General features: G+C 50.1%; 3 protein-coding genes across 3 annotated transcripts; 2 read left to right on the forward strand and 1 right to left on the reverse strand.

The window, feature by feature from the left end:
* Positions 1-278: 278 nt before the first annotated feature.
* On the forward strand, positions 279-1,965 carry FPRO_00479 (putative sexual development activator VeA protein; the record flags this gene model as incomplete). The annotated part of the gene is made up of 2 exons (XM_031225345.1): positions 279-429; positions 524-1,965. The coding sequence occupies 2 exons, from the start codon at positions 279-281 to the stop codon at positions 1,963-1,965; spliced, it is 1,593 nt and encodes a 530-aa protein (XP_031075991.1).
* Positions 1,966-3,351: 1,386 nt separating this feature from the next.
* On the forward strand, positions 3,352-4,785 carry FPRO_00478 (uncharacterized protein; the record flags this gene model as incomplete). Its single annotated transcript, XM_031225346.1, has 1 exon — positions 3,352-4,785. The coding sequence occupies one exon, from the start codon at positions 3,352-3,354 to the stop codon at positions 4,783-4,785; it is 1,434 nt and encodes a 477-aa protein (XP_031075992.1).
* Positions 4,786-5,928: 1,143 nt separating this feature from the next.
* FPRO_00477 (uncharacterized protein) lies at positions 5,929-10,198 on the reverse strand (the record flags this gene model as incomplete). Its single annotated transcript, XM_031225347.1, has 3 exons — positions 5,929-6,099; positions 6,155-9,523; positions 9,581-10,198. 3 exons carry the CDS (start codon positions 10,196-10,198, stop codon positions 5,929-5,931), a joined length of 4,158 nt encoding a protein of 1,385 aa, XP_031075993.1.
* Positions 10,199-14,055: the final 3,857 nt, after the last annotated feature.

Consider the following 14,055-nt stretch of genomic DNA (forward strand, 5'->3'; position numbering starts at 1 on the left):
CTCACATTGAGGGTGAGTTCCCTGCCAGAAGCCAACCAACCATTCATTACCTCCCAACGTCCAAAACCCTTCTTTCAACCGTTTGAACAATTAACTTGTTTAATACCAATCGAGTGGTTCTGTTCGCTTGCATGACCGCTCGGCCCGTGTGATTCAACTGTCAACCGTCGATTTGGGTCTCAAACTGACAACATCTGATTGATAGGCTTGGCTTGACTTTACTTCAATTCTCAATCGTTCTCTTCATCAGCGCGTTACACGCGTGATTAATATTCAATATGGCTACACCATCCTCGATTCCTGCCGAGCCAAAGCGCGATGTCGTCAACAGGATTCACAGAGTTACAAGAGGGAATCGCAGCCTTTGGTATCAGATGACTGTTCTGCAGCAACCTGAGCGTGCCCGAGCCTGCGGTTCTGGTTCAAAAGGTAAGCTGACTGACATAGGAATGGGGGCCTTGATTGCACGCTGGCGTCTTGTCTCTCATTCTTGTTACGTACTTTCCGTGCTGACCATTTATAGCCAACAGTGATCGCCGACCTGTTGATCCTCCCCCCGTTGTCGAGCTTCGGATTATCGAGGGACCTAGTGTGGAAGAGGGCAAGGACATCACTTTTGACTACAACGCCAATTTCTTTCTATATGCCAGTCTGGAGCATGCCCGTCCACTTGCGCGCGGTCGGGTCAATACTCCAGCTGCTGGTAACCCACCCATTCTGACTGGTGTCCCTGCTTCTGGCATGGCCTATCTCGACCGTCCCACTGAAGCTGGTTATTTCATCTTTCCCGATCTTTCTGTCCGCCACGAGGGCCTTTACATACTGACCTTCAGTTTGTTCGAGACTACCAAGGAGGAAAGGGACTTTGATCTGGAACCTGCCGATGGCGATCTTCCACCCGGAGTCGACTACAGAATGGAAATCAAGACCGACCCTTTCAGCGTCTATAGCGCTAAGAAGTTTCCTGGTTTGATGGAGAGTACTCAACTCAGCAAGACTGTTGCCGACCAGGGCTGCCGAGTTCGAATTCGACGAGATGTTCGTATGAGGAAGCGGGAAAGCAAGCCTGGTGCCGGCAACAGCAACAGTGGTGGAAACGGTTTCGAACGTCGGGAAGAGGACTTTGGTCGCAGAAGGACTATCACTCCAGCATCAGAAGACCCCCACAGTATCCGAAACCGATCTCACAGTAACTCGAGCGAACAACGAACTCCTTATACCGACGCTTCTCGCCGACCTTCGATGGTGGATTCTTATCCGCCCCCACCACCACCTCCCTCCTATGAGCCTGCTCCTTCTGCATCACGTCATCTCGACTTTGGAGATTCTTCTGCTGCTCAATACCCAACACCACGACAATATGCTCACCAACCTGGCCTGCAAATAACGCCCGGTCCTCCTAGTGGTTCTTATGCCCCTACAGCTCAGTCTCCGTACTCCAAGACGGATGCGCCTTACGGTTACGTCAACCGTAATATTCCTCCCTCGTGCCCTTCACCAGCTCCCTCTGTCAAGCACGACTTGTATGACCGCAGACAATCTACCAGCTCCTACGTTCCCCCTTCCCCTTCAGTCTACTCTACCGAAGGCCACCATCGCCGAGACTCGCGGCCGTCATACCCGCCCACGCCAGTTGCTGCACCTCGTCCTCGACCTATGCACAGCCAGACTTCCCTCCCGGCTCTCAAGATAGACCAGCTCGTCTCTCCTGTTTCCCCGCTACCTCCTATTGAGCCACAGACTGGCCCTGCTCCTGAACTACCTCCTATCAATGTTGGTGGCAAGCGCAAGCACGAGAGCGTCTTCGCCCAGAGCACCCGTCCACTCCACAATGGTCAGCGACAAGTGGATCCTCACTACGGTCGATCTCACCGTGGTTATAGCCCCGATCATGACCAAGGCTGGTACTCTCGAGCCGATGGTCAAATCAGCTCCGTCCAGTTCAACCGGTATTATGACGAATAGATACCTACAACTTCAACCTCACTGGAAAAGTATCGATTCTGGCGTTCTAGTGTTGTGTATTTCTATCTATTGGGCGATTTTGGAATGACGGAAGACGCATGAAACCGCAATGTTGAGGAGTTCGGGCGCAATTATGTGGATTTTGAAGTCTGGGGATTGGCAGACTTGGACCCGGATTATTTCATCCCGCAAAGATTTCCTTATGCACAATCATCCTTGGGTACGAAGGATTTTGTTAACAATGATCACAAACGATCACCCACTACGACGCTATTTTTCATTATCATTACTTACGTTGATCTACTTTGAATATTGGTCCTACTGAGGCCTTTACTTGCGTTCATCTCTTTTACTTTCTGGCTATTCTATCTCGCTTCACAATCTGCGACGGTTGTCTAGGACAGTGTGACTTGACTTGGAGTGACAATGCTGGGATACCGGGGTAAACTCGAAACAGACTTCATGGATGGGGTTGGTAGCACACGACGATAGATTTTATCCATGCAGGTCCTTAGTAGGGAAGCGGGATGTTGTCTGGGTTTTGGGAAAGGGTTTGGTATTCAACAGGCGTTATCACCAACAACCATATCGTTCATTGATTCATGCCGTATTTGGTCCAGTGTCATGTGAAGCATAGTTACCAATCTGTCGGTGCGGAAGATGAGAAAGATATTCTCGACCAGTTATCCATGTCTAGCTTGTATAGTCGGATCGACATAACTTGTGCTTGCTCCACAGACTTATGCTTCTGGAATTTAAATTCGCTTTGGACAATCGAGGCCAGCACTGATGGAATGGACAAGCAGCTTGGCAGGAATAAGATGTGAATATAGTTGTTCTAGCTCAACGGTGGAAATATGCCAATCACAAGTTAATTTATGCTCCAAGATCACGTTTCCAAAGCTGAAATCGACGATTCGAGTTACTCGACCCCTTGTTCGTCTCAAACAAAGGAAATTAAATCTCCGTTTCGGTAATTCCTCTGGAGCTGTATTTCCACTTTTGGCTTCCCGACGATTAAAGTACCCTTGTACCTCCTTCCATTCCAGGTCAGTGCTCTCGCTACTGCTGCAGGTACGTTGCATCCCCGCTCCTTCTTGCTCGTTGCTGTGGTGAAATCACGTGTACTCCAATGTCAACAAATCCTCCGCTTTCTAATGTATCCAAGCTACCTTACTTACCAGACCAGACCGACTCTGCGCCTTTACAGATGCGTCTTGTTTGTTCAGCCACCTTTTTACTCATCTTGTAAACTCGTCATGCTGTGTTGAGTTTAAACCTTCAACGTTTTTCCTACCCGTACCCATCGTTGAGGGGAAAAAACGACGTAATCGTGCTTAAGACTGTATCACAACTTATACGCCATACGCATACAAAACCTCCCCAATGGGTCGGCCAAAAAGTCGACGCGCACTCAGTGCGAGTCGATTTCAGGAAGGCTCTATGAATGATAGGACTTCTGCTGCGCCCCCAGTGCACTTTCTGGGCCCTGAAGAGCGCGCTGCTCTGGAGCGACCTGCTCTGACGAACATCAAATCCAATAATTCGCGACCGATGAGCGATGACTTCTCCGATAAGCAGGTCAAGCGAGGAAGGCTTCTGGGTCAAGTCTGGGATGAGGTGAGAGGCAGACTGGGATTTAAGAGGGATAATGAAGAAGAGAGAGGGACAAGGAAGAGGTCGAGGAGCCGTAAGCGAGATCAGTCTGAACAACGAGGCAGACAAAGGGAGAGGGAGAATGGTTCTAGAGATGGACCTGCGGAGCTGAAGACTGCTGAAGACACTCCCAGGGAGGATATGCCCAGCCGAGAAGAGATATTGGCCAACTATCACAATTTGATGGCTTCGGGTTTCTTCTCGTCTCATGCTATTCAGTCTACTCGACAGCCACCTCCCGGTTCTATTCAGGCCTCACACCACCTATCTGCCCCTCCTCATCCGACATCTCTTAGAGACGCTTTATCTCGAGCCACCACACCTCAAGATGGTATTCCTCGGGCCCCAAACTATGATGCACCTTCCCCACCCAAGTCACCTACCAAGCTCAAGCACTTGCAAAAACACCACTTACGCCCCGATGGTCCAGGAGCCGCTACTTATGAAGAGCTCGTTGCATCTGGATTCTTCACACCTCCAATCTCTGACAGTGCTCCACCACCAACTCCTATTGGAGCTGCCCCAGCCCCAACTGTTTATACCGGGCGTATGTCGCGAGACTATCTTCAGCCGCCTCGACAGACCAGAGGATCTCGAGCAGCAACGCCCTCAGCTTCTCGTGCTCCTTCTCCTATTCGATCACCTGCCAGCGCCTCCTCCCGAGGAACAAAGCGCGCGGCAGCTGACTCAAACTCTGAGGACGAAGAGGAGAATGCATCTCGTGACCCTCCAACCCCAAAGAAGAAGCTACGTAAGTCTGCTTCTCGAGATATCACCCTACCGAAACTGCGAAATGTCGCTTCTCGCCGCAACATGCTCTCATCACGACGTAGTGTGTCGGGGCCTCATGGAGCTAGCAAGGAGTATAACACACTCGCTCGCCGTGTCCTAGGCCGTCTTCCTGGAGGCGGTGGTCGAGGCTCCCTGGACATTGACCGCCGGCCTGCTTCTGCTTCTAGAAGGAGCATCGAAGAGTCTAGACAGCCACTGCAAGAGGTCCAATACACGCGAATCCTACGTTCGCGAAAGAGCGCTGCAGAAGGACTCAGTGTTGTACCAAATGCTAACAGGGGCATCCCAAAGGTTCCTAATATTCCTGAAAAGTTTGCCGCCTACGATAAAGATTCTGAGAACACGGCTCCAGCAATTCGCTCTCTTTATTAGTCTGATGTTGGCGTCTTTGACTTTTCACTATATTAACATACAACAGCACGCGAGACACTTATGGACAGCGGATAATGTCAGTGGTGAGATGGAAGCATGAGCTCAGAAGCTCTGCAGCGGCGGATCGAACGACTCTTGACGCGGCCACGACCTTGTTTTTGTTTCTGGGACTTTTACGAACGAATTACTCTTTGTATATTCTCGTGGGAGATATCCATGATGACATGCGACATGATTGATTTTCTGATGTCTCCTCATCCGTTGGATAGAGGCTTCCTGCACTTGGGATATCGGTTGGGAAGGGGGTACAGGTTTTGATCTTGGGGGAAAATGGGAACAGTGGTGGAATACGGTCCTTGTCTGATAAGTAGCCTGCGCTCTTGGCATCAAGGCCGACGAAAGGTAACGGCGTTGGGGGTATATGTATTAATTAACGATTCTCCCATGACATGATGCTGTGTGTGTGTTGTATCGAAGCAGATCAAGTGAAGATGAAATACACAGGCAATATTGCAAGAGTGCCCTACCTATGAGGGTTCGTGTGTTTATTGGGACCACAAACGTACACAATGAAATCTGATAGACGATCAAGGGATATCAATCAATTAAGCCAGTTCATTTGTGCCTTTTCGATTATACCTATATACATGTACAGTCTCCTTACATTCCACCAAAGTCTCAACCACTTCATTCACTAGAGATCCATAACCAGAAAACATCAACACCTCATATTCCCTAATCACCCATCTGCCCAGGAGACTTCCCATAGTTGTGTGTTAAAACAGTTGATGAAACCCGATTTCAAAGTCCACCTCTATTGCCCGTCCAAGTTCATCTCAGGAAAATTTGCTCAGGAAAAGACTCTCTGTTCGTATCGACCCGCCGGGCGCTTCGTATGTCTGATGGAAATCTCCAAGTTCCATCCCAAGTTGGTCGCATGGAACATCATGTAGCACCCTTGGAAGATATAATAGTTCTGTGTACGCTGGGACCCAACAGGCCTGAACGAATGACAATAGTGTAAAGGAGAAACAGGTTGTATCGGTCATAAGTGGTAAAACAAATAATAAACGCCCAACCCGTAGAAGAAATAAATACGCTTTGGGATTGTGAACAAGTGATGAGGAACACCATCATAAATCATCAAACTTCAATACCTTCAAGAACCCGCTCTGGTAGGTTTTGTTGAAGTAGTTGCTGTGTTTTGGTGAGCCCGTTCTGATACAGTGAGCGAACAAAAGCCCAGGCAAACGTGAAGAGCCAAGGGAAGTAGCTATATAGCATGCCGCAAATCATTACGAGGAGGAGAGGGATCTGTATCTTGGTTAGTTCTGGGATGCATGTTAAGATAGACTTCGAGGTGACTTACCCAGATGAAGAACAGATTGTGGTCACTGCTAATCCTCTTCATCTTGACTTCATGTGCTCGGCGGAATTGCTCTTGCTGCTCCTTGGTGATGGCGTTCTTTCGGCCAATTTTGAGGACCCCTGGCTCATCAGTCTTGATTTCAGTCACTTCAGTGACTTCGGTAATATCAGCCGACTCGGTTTCAGTAGATGTGGTCTGGTCGAATAAGGCCGCGCATTTTTGATCAGCCTCAGCCTCCACAGCAGCTCGGGCAGCTGACTCATGCTTTTGGTCAAGGCTTTCCCGGGGGAAGATCTCCTCGTAAGCCGGAGGTGCTGGCGCGGCTGCCTTGGAAGATGAATCCCACCAGCGCTGAGGCTGCTCGCCATCAGCACGGGGGGCTGCCATACCTGGCATCAACTGCTGGACTCGTCGCATGAAGGGTGCTTGGTAGCCAGGCATGTTAGGCAATGCAGGCATTTGAGGCATCTGTGGGAAATGTGGGAAATTCTGGAACTGCATAGCAATCGACTGTTGGAACTGCTGGAATTGGTGGACCTGTTGCTGGAACTGCTCCTTGAGAGCAGCCATTGTTGTAGCAGGTGGTGCAAGTTCCTCCTCCATTTCGCTAGTCTGCTGGCGGCGAAGATTGGGTCTCTCACGATCTTGCCTGAAGCCACTGGACCTTCTCATGCTCAAGTAGGAATCCTCGTCGGGATCCTCATCCTCGAAATCTCCCGATGTGTACTCCGGGCTCTCCTCGCTAGAATCAGGTGAGATTGGCTCTTCATGACTGTGTATCTTAGTCATAGGCTCCCAGAGCGATCGGAGCGAAGTGGCACTGCTGGCTCGGCTGTGAAGAGAACCGGAGCCACCGCTGCTGCGGGATCGGGCATGTCGCTGAGAACGGCGGATAGCGTGGATTACAGCACGCGACTGAGCAATATCGGAGGCGGAAAGTCCAGACACGCTTCTGATGGTTGGGTCGGCACCGTTAAGCATGAGCCTTCTAACGATCTCAGGGTGGTTGTGGATCGATGCGATGTGAAGAGGTGTGAAGCCACCCCTATCTCTAGCATCAGGGTTTGCACCTCTGGCCAGCAAGGCTGCAACTAAGCGGTGGTAGCCTAGCGAACAAGAGAGGTGAAGCATAGTGTGACCAGTGGGTCTCTTGAGATCCAGACGAGTTCTGTGCATGCTGTCATCGAGGTCAATGAGGTCCAGGCACTTAAGGAGCTGAGATTCGAGATGAGCATAAGGGGCATGGCTGAACATGGCTCCACCCGATGAGGAACCACCCTGAGCACCATCAGAACCGCCAGACCAGTGGCTTCCATTTCCGTTATCCAGAATTCTTCTGGCGACATCCATGGCATCAATCATTTGACCCGACATCTTATGCCCCAGTACAGACAGAGCAGCTCGAATCAGCTTGTCCTCGCCATCGTCCAAGTAATTGAAAGTAGGCGGCTGTTTGGCTGTGTTTAAGAAAGCTTGGCCGGCCTGAGGGTTCTGATTCTTGAAGGTGACCGGCACAGGTCCAGGGCCAGGAGCAGGTGGCAGGAGACAGACAACTGATGATTCGCCCCAGAACGTAGTAGTCGTGGCTTTGTGGTTGCCAAACCAGATTTCGAGTCCCTGGAAAAATGCAGCACCCAAAACTGTCACTTCAATACCTCCCACTGTAGGACCCTCATTGGGAATGATCTTATGAATGACTGGAGGTGCTCGAAGTGGCGTCATGCCTGTAGGCACACTGAAGGTGTTGGCAAGTGCCTGGGCAAATTGGTTCTGGGCGTTGCCAACGATACTGTTTCGAAGGCCATTGGGACTGGGAGCACGGCTCGGGTGTCCTGAAGCAGGTGCTGAGTAAAGTTGCGCCATGGCCATATTATCCATACTCGCGGAGCGATGATTGGCGTAGAATCCTGGTAGCTCGTTGCTGGGTGTAGGAGGACCTGTGGTGAAGGCCATTGCTTGCTGTCCAAACATCGGATCGGCCTGAGAAAAGGCGGCGAGGCCAGGTGTAAAAGGAGATGTAGCATTAGATAGCTGATTGACATCCGCGCCCGGAGAAGGTGACGTATCCAGCCGGGTCATGGTAAGTCCATTGGGAACTCTCGAAGCGCTGGACTTTCTCTTCTTTGCCATTGGGCCACCAAGAGTAGGCGAAGCTGGGCGTGAGAGTGTCCTGCCGAGATTACCAGTAGACGAGGCTTTAGATTGGTATGAGGCCTGGCTGCTTCGATGCATATTCGACAAATCGCCGTTAGATGGCGACATGCGGAAGGGTCCATTGGCAGTAGGTTGTAGAAGGACGTTGTTCTCAGTACTTGCTTGGGGTACGGATGGCATGGGAGGCTCTGGAATCGCTGGCTGCTGAGCCGCGACCTGCGCAATCGGGTGAGTCTTGTGGTCATCAGTGATCATAATTGGGTTAGACATGGCCTGAGCGATGACTCTGTCTTGGAAATCTTTAATGGTGAAGATAACATTGAATCCCATCTTTTCTCCATGGTGTCGACAATAGCAAGCAATGCGCATCGCAGCATCAACCTGCATGGTACCCTCGGGAACAGTTGACTCCATGACGCCGCTGGGAGGTTGCCAGTCCTTGACTTCTTGTGTGTTGAAGACAATGACACGGCGCTCTTCGTCTTCCAACCAGACCTTCTCTTCCTCTGGCTTCTTGATCTTTTTCCGAGCCGCGCGCTTTCGCTCTCTCGTTATGCAGCCTGGGCAAATACGTACATCGCCGCCTTTTGGTTGAGAACCGTTGTTGTCTGGCAGAGGCGGAAGATAGCCTTGAGGGTGTGATGCCGCCCGTTTGAGCGCGGCTTCTTTGACGCCAGGCTCATCCATGGCACTCGTGCAAACTAATGAGACATGCAACTCGAGCATGTCCGGAGACTTCTCAGGCGTTGGTTTCGACAACAGCTTAGGCTTTGAGATGGTGTGGGGTGGCAGATGCAGTTTGGTGACCCCAGGCGGCAATGGCCACAGGGTCATTTTGATAGGGATCTGGGTCTCGACCCTCGACTTGAGAGGCGTAGGCATGATTTTTAATTGGCATCGTCCATTGAAGTTGAATTGTGTGGGCATTGACATCTGGTGCGGCATAGGCATAGGCTGGTTCATCTGACCGCTAAAATGCATAGGCAAGCCGTCGGGTACAGGTTGCGCTGCCACGTCGATTTTGTTTGGCCACACATGCTGTGCTCCCACTCCTCCATTCACAACTCTGGAGAAATCAATTTGAGTATTAGGTGATGGAGAATTAAAGAGAGGCGCTGGAGAACTGCCATGGCTCAGCACCATGTTGGACATTGGCGAAACCTCTCGTGATGCTGATGTTTTCAATCCATTCATTGCTGAAGACACCGAGTATTGCTTCAAGTTCGTTAACAAAGGGCTCGTTTGGTTGAAAAAATTGTGCGATGAACATACTGAAGAGGCTTTCTGGTGACCCTGTGCTTTCTTCCTCTTAGGTGTTGCATCTTTGATAGTGGCTTTCGTGCTGACTGTGGGCATCTGAGATGTGAGAGCTGGTTGCTCTGTATTTAAGCCTTCTGGGCTACTAGAAGCGGTGTCCATATCGTAGGGGTGCTCGAGGATAGACTCTCCAGGTTCGCCAAAAGGGTACATTTCCATCGAAGCATCGTCGTGGTTTTGACCAAAAACAAAGTGGTCATCGTCGTTGAAAAAGCTGTTTCCCCATTCCACCTTCATTTCGTCTTCCTCCAACATCGCTTCAGCGGGGTGCATGGTGGCCTTGGAGGTTGGGGTTGCAGTGCGTTTAGAGGAGGTCGTTTCAGATGATGAGTCTTGGTAGGAACCGTTCGGAGAATCAGGAAGAGGTGCCCCTGTTAATTCTTGGGGTGTGAGAAATGTTTTCGCGTCGTTTCCTCCGAGCGACTCGAATGACTGGAGAGTATCTGGGCTATTAGAAAAGTCGAAGAGGTTTGAAGCGCCAAGCTCTTCATCGGAAAAATCGTTGAAATCGCCGCCCGACATAGCAGCTCCTGCGATCAGAGGGCTACCTGGGCCGGTAGGAGCGGGCGTCATGACCAGCGAAGAGAGGCTGGAACGACCCGTAGGCGCCGGTGGACAACAGGAAAAGTGGTGATCGGTAGGTTCAATTGAAATTTGGCGTCGCAGAATACTGTTGGCGTCGCGCGGGGGAGTCGGCAAAAAGCGTTCAAGGCATCAAACACACGTAAATTCAATTGCGGGCTCGAGTAAAAATGTCAATATTGGTCGTAGGCGAAAATGCGATGTTGTTCTGTTCGGGAACAGAGTGTGTTGCTGACGAGTTTGGGCGTCGAATCGATAACCAGAGAAATCGGCAATCCGTGATTGTTGGGGCAGGATCGTAATATGGATGGATGGGCGAGCCCCTAGTGGTTTGGGTTTGGGTTGGATTGGATTGGATTGATTTGGGTTGGTATTGGATGGTACGGAGTAGACGCACGCGAACACAGCGGGCACAGTCGGCAGGCGCCAGCAGGTCAAGCAGGCCAGGCAGGTCGGTCAATGGAAAAAAGAGACGGGACGGGCGAGACGGTCAGGGTCCTGTGCTGTCAAATACCCCTGGTCCAGGTGCGTGTTCGCAGCTAAAAGGTGTGTAGGTAGGTAGGTACTGCGTTATGTGTGCGTGTGGCGAGTGAGGAAGAAGAAGGAGATTACAATTTTCGTATAGTGAGGGGGATAAGGAAGGGATGATGATGGTGATAAGAGAGGATGAGGAGAAATAGAATAGGTAAGTAGCGAGGCAAAGAGATGGATGGGATTGATTGATTGACTTGATTGATGCGCCGAGTCTCCAGATGGTCTGTCTGGCCTGTCTGGTCTGGGCTAGCAGGAGAGGCTGTTACTAGCTGGTGTACCTAAAAGGTAGTGGAGTCGAATGAACAGGAACAGAGACAGTATAAGCGACAGTGCAGGCATTTGCTGGTTGAGATGACTTTGAACTGTGCTAATGTAGTAGCTTCGCGGGTGATGAAATGCTCTTGTTCTGTACCTTGGCTGGGCCTCTCAGGGTCGGTTGTTTACCCAGCGAGTCCCTCTTCCACACGTTGGTCAGAATGTGTGTGAAAACGTGGAGACTGGGACTGACCTTGCAGGCAAATGGTGGTAGAGATGTGGTAACTGAGGTAGTGGTGTGGGCTCAGTCACTTGGCGAGTCTGCAAGTTCATTCTCAGTGGCGGGGGCTGGTTTCTGATCCGAGATGTACCTACAGGGCCGAGTGGGTCCCGTTGTCGGCGCAAAACAGTGCGGTTGAGAAGATTTTTACACGGCTACTTTGTTGTTTCTTCATGCGGTCCGTACAGTATCGGCGCCGGTCTCGCACTTATCGGGGCTACAAGGCCGGACTTCCGCTGGATCTCCCTAGCATTTGGAGACGCTGGGATACCAAGCTGCTCTGTGTGCAGATCCACCTCAAGCTTGACAAGCAGATCTCCGGTGGCAGCAGACACCGACACTGATTGACAGTAAGACACAGTAAACAATGACGATATGAAATTGGTTGTATAGAGCGAGGTACTGTGTTGATTGATATGCACTCAAGAACACTCCCAAAATTAACTTATTAACGGGAAGCGGGGAATGATGATGGACGACGCTATCATCCTTGTATCGAGCAACTCATCAAAAACCCCAAAAACCATCTGAGGCCTCTCGCGTATTACGCAAGCTGTGACTCTTAAAACGACCGATTAACAGATACTCGACGGCTATAGAATGGACAGCCTGTCTTCATCTCAACTATTCTACGGACTCGGACAAGGCAATCGTCCCGTCGGATGAGTATGGTTGTTGATTACAATTAGAGGGCGCCATGCCTTGGCCTTAGCAGGACCATGACCCAATGATACAAGGGTTAAGCAAGCTTCCAGTAAGAAATAGTTGGTACCTGATGACCTAGGCCTGTTAGTGGACGCGCTGGCAAGTCCTTCCCCTCCCCTAGACTATCGATCATCCATTGACTCACGGGGCTTTATCATGGGATATCCAGGTGTCCATGCGCCAGATACCTTCACCTCGTGCTCATACATCTTGATCTTGGTTTGAGCAGAACCAGTGTTGTCTCTTCCCACAACGCCGCCTTACGTAGACACAACCAAGACAAGAAACTGTCTCATTATAAGTGGAGTTCAAGACATTGATGGAGGTGGGCGAGAGACATCCTTCACTGGAAGAAAGGACCCTGTAGATCCAATGGATGGATTAAGCCCAGCCCAGCCCAGTTCTCAGACTCCCCCTTCCCATTCCCCTGGAGTCCCACGTCCAAGCATAAGCGAATCACCACCATTCAAGCCTCAGTCGCAAGTTTCAATGAGGCTTTGCCCTCCCACGCAGTAATGCTGATTCTGCAGCATGAGGCGCCTTGTCAGGCTTGTACAGAGTAAGCTTGCTTAGATTATTGCCCTCCCAGTGGATACTGCGGCCTCCGCGGGCAAACCTCCCAGCTTTCCCCAGGCTTTTGCGTCACAGTCCCAAAGGGGAAATACAAATATGTAAGTTGTTATCTTGATGAACTCAACAAACTGCAACTTCCTGGTCGGTTCATACATGACATACATCCTTGGCCCAGCTTGGCCTGGTCCGCGTTATCCGTATGACGACGATTGATGAGGGGGAAACAGGTTTAATCATAAACATAACTTGCAATGGCCTATTAATTTCCCAGAATCCATTAGAAGTGTTTCAGTGTTGAAAAGAAAAGAAATCTGTTGGATTGGGTGTTATTGTGCTTGTCAGTTCTCCATTTGGCCATCGTACAAAGAAGCTGGCGTAGTTTGAGTTACGCCAAGTGTAAGTGAGGTGTGGTTAGGCTTATCAAAACCAGTATCACGTCAACGGCAACAACCATTTTGTCTTGGATATGCCAACGGCACCTAAACGACCCTACCAGATAAAGCATAGCAGAAACATGGTGGAATGAGGAATATCCCTTTGCAGAATTGTGACTACTGCTGCATCTATTCCCGGAGAATCGTACCAGTGGCTTACACTTGGGGTTCGGGGAAAAGCGTAGCTCTGCAGGTTGCATAGAGGTGGGGGATTAAACTCTGATGATGGTGTTTTCAGTTTGGATTGGATGCTGGTTTATCACATAGGCTATTCTAGTCGGAAGGACAATGAGAGATTTTTTTCTCGCAGGTCTCGCCTTGCGATATACGGCAGATCAACTAACGCAGGCGATCGAATAAGATCAAACATATAAGTTTCCTTACTTGGTAGTCTAATTCTCCAGCTTTAAACCCCAACTAGAAGCGGCCCGAGTACTTAGATCGGCCCGGTGAGTTAGGCAAACATAATTTTCGAGTCTCGGTCTGCATATACCGAGACAGGTGAGGCATAACTGGTAGAAAACTAGTAGGGTAGTAGTTACAGCAGCAGTGACAGACTAGAACTGGGGATATGGCACCATAGTTGCTTGCTATCATAAAACTAAACCTACCGGCTGCAACCTATAATTAGTGTGATGTCAGGATGACTATTCAGAAACGCCTCGTTTGCTGCAGAGTTGATTCAATTGAGTAAAGAAAGAGATTAGGAGGGATAGTTGAGGTGTTTTCTCTCCCACTCCAACTACTCGGAGTGTAGCCGGAGGTGGATCGTCTATCAGCACATATCAAGGATGGCAAAGTCGCTCACATCATACTCAAGGAACCGTAAAGCCACATCAAAACTTTCCGATGTCGCATCCTCGCGGCCGAACGTTGTCGTAGAATGTAACCAAAAGCCCGTATTTGGCTTCGATATGGTTGGTGGTTGTACCGCATTATCTCTCAGTGTGCCTCACAAGGTTGGCGAGGCGTGGTTGAAAGCTGACCCAATTGGTATAGATGCAGCCGCAATCTTGCATCTGTAACAAAATGTTACGGAAACATCCCGGCCGATAAAGTGATCAAAC

The sequence above is a fragment of the Fusarium proliferatum genome (assembly GCF_900067095.1).
Source record: "Fusarium proliferatum ET1 genome assembly, contig: FPRO_scaffold001, whole genome shotgun sequence".
Lineage (NCBI taxonomy): Eukaryota > Fungi > Ascomycota > Sordariomycetes > Hypocreales > Nectriaceae > Fusarium > Fusarium proliferatum.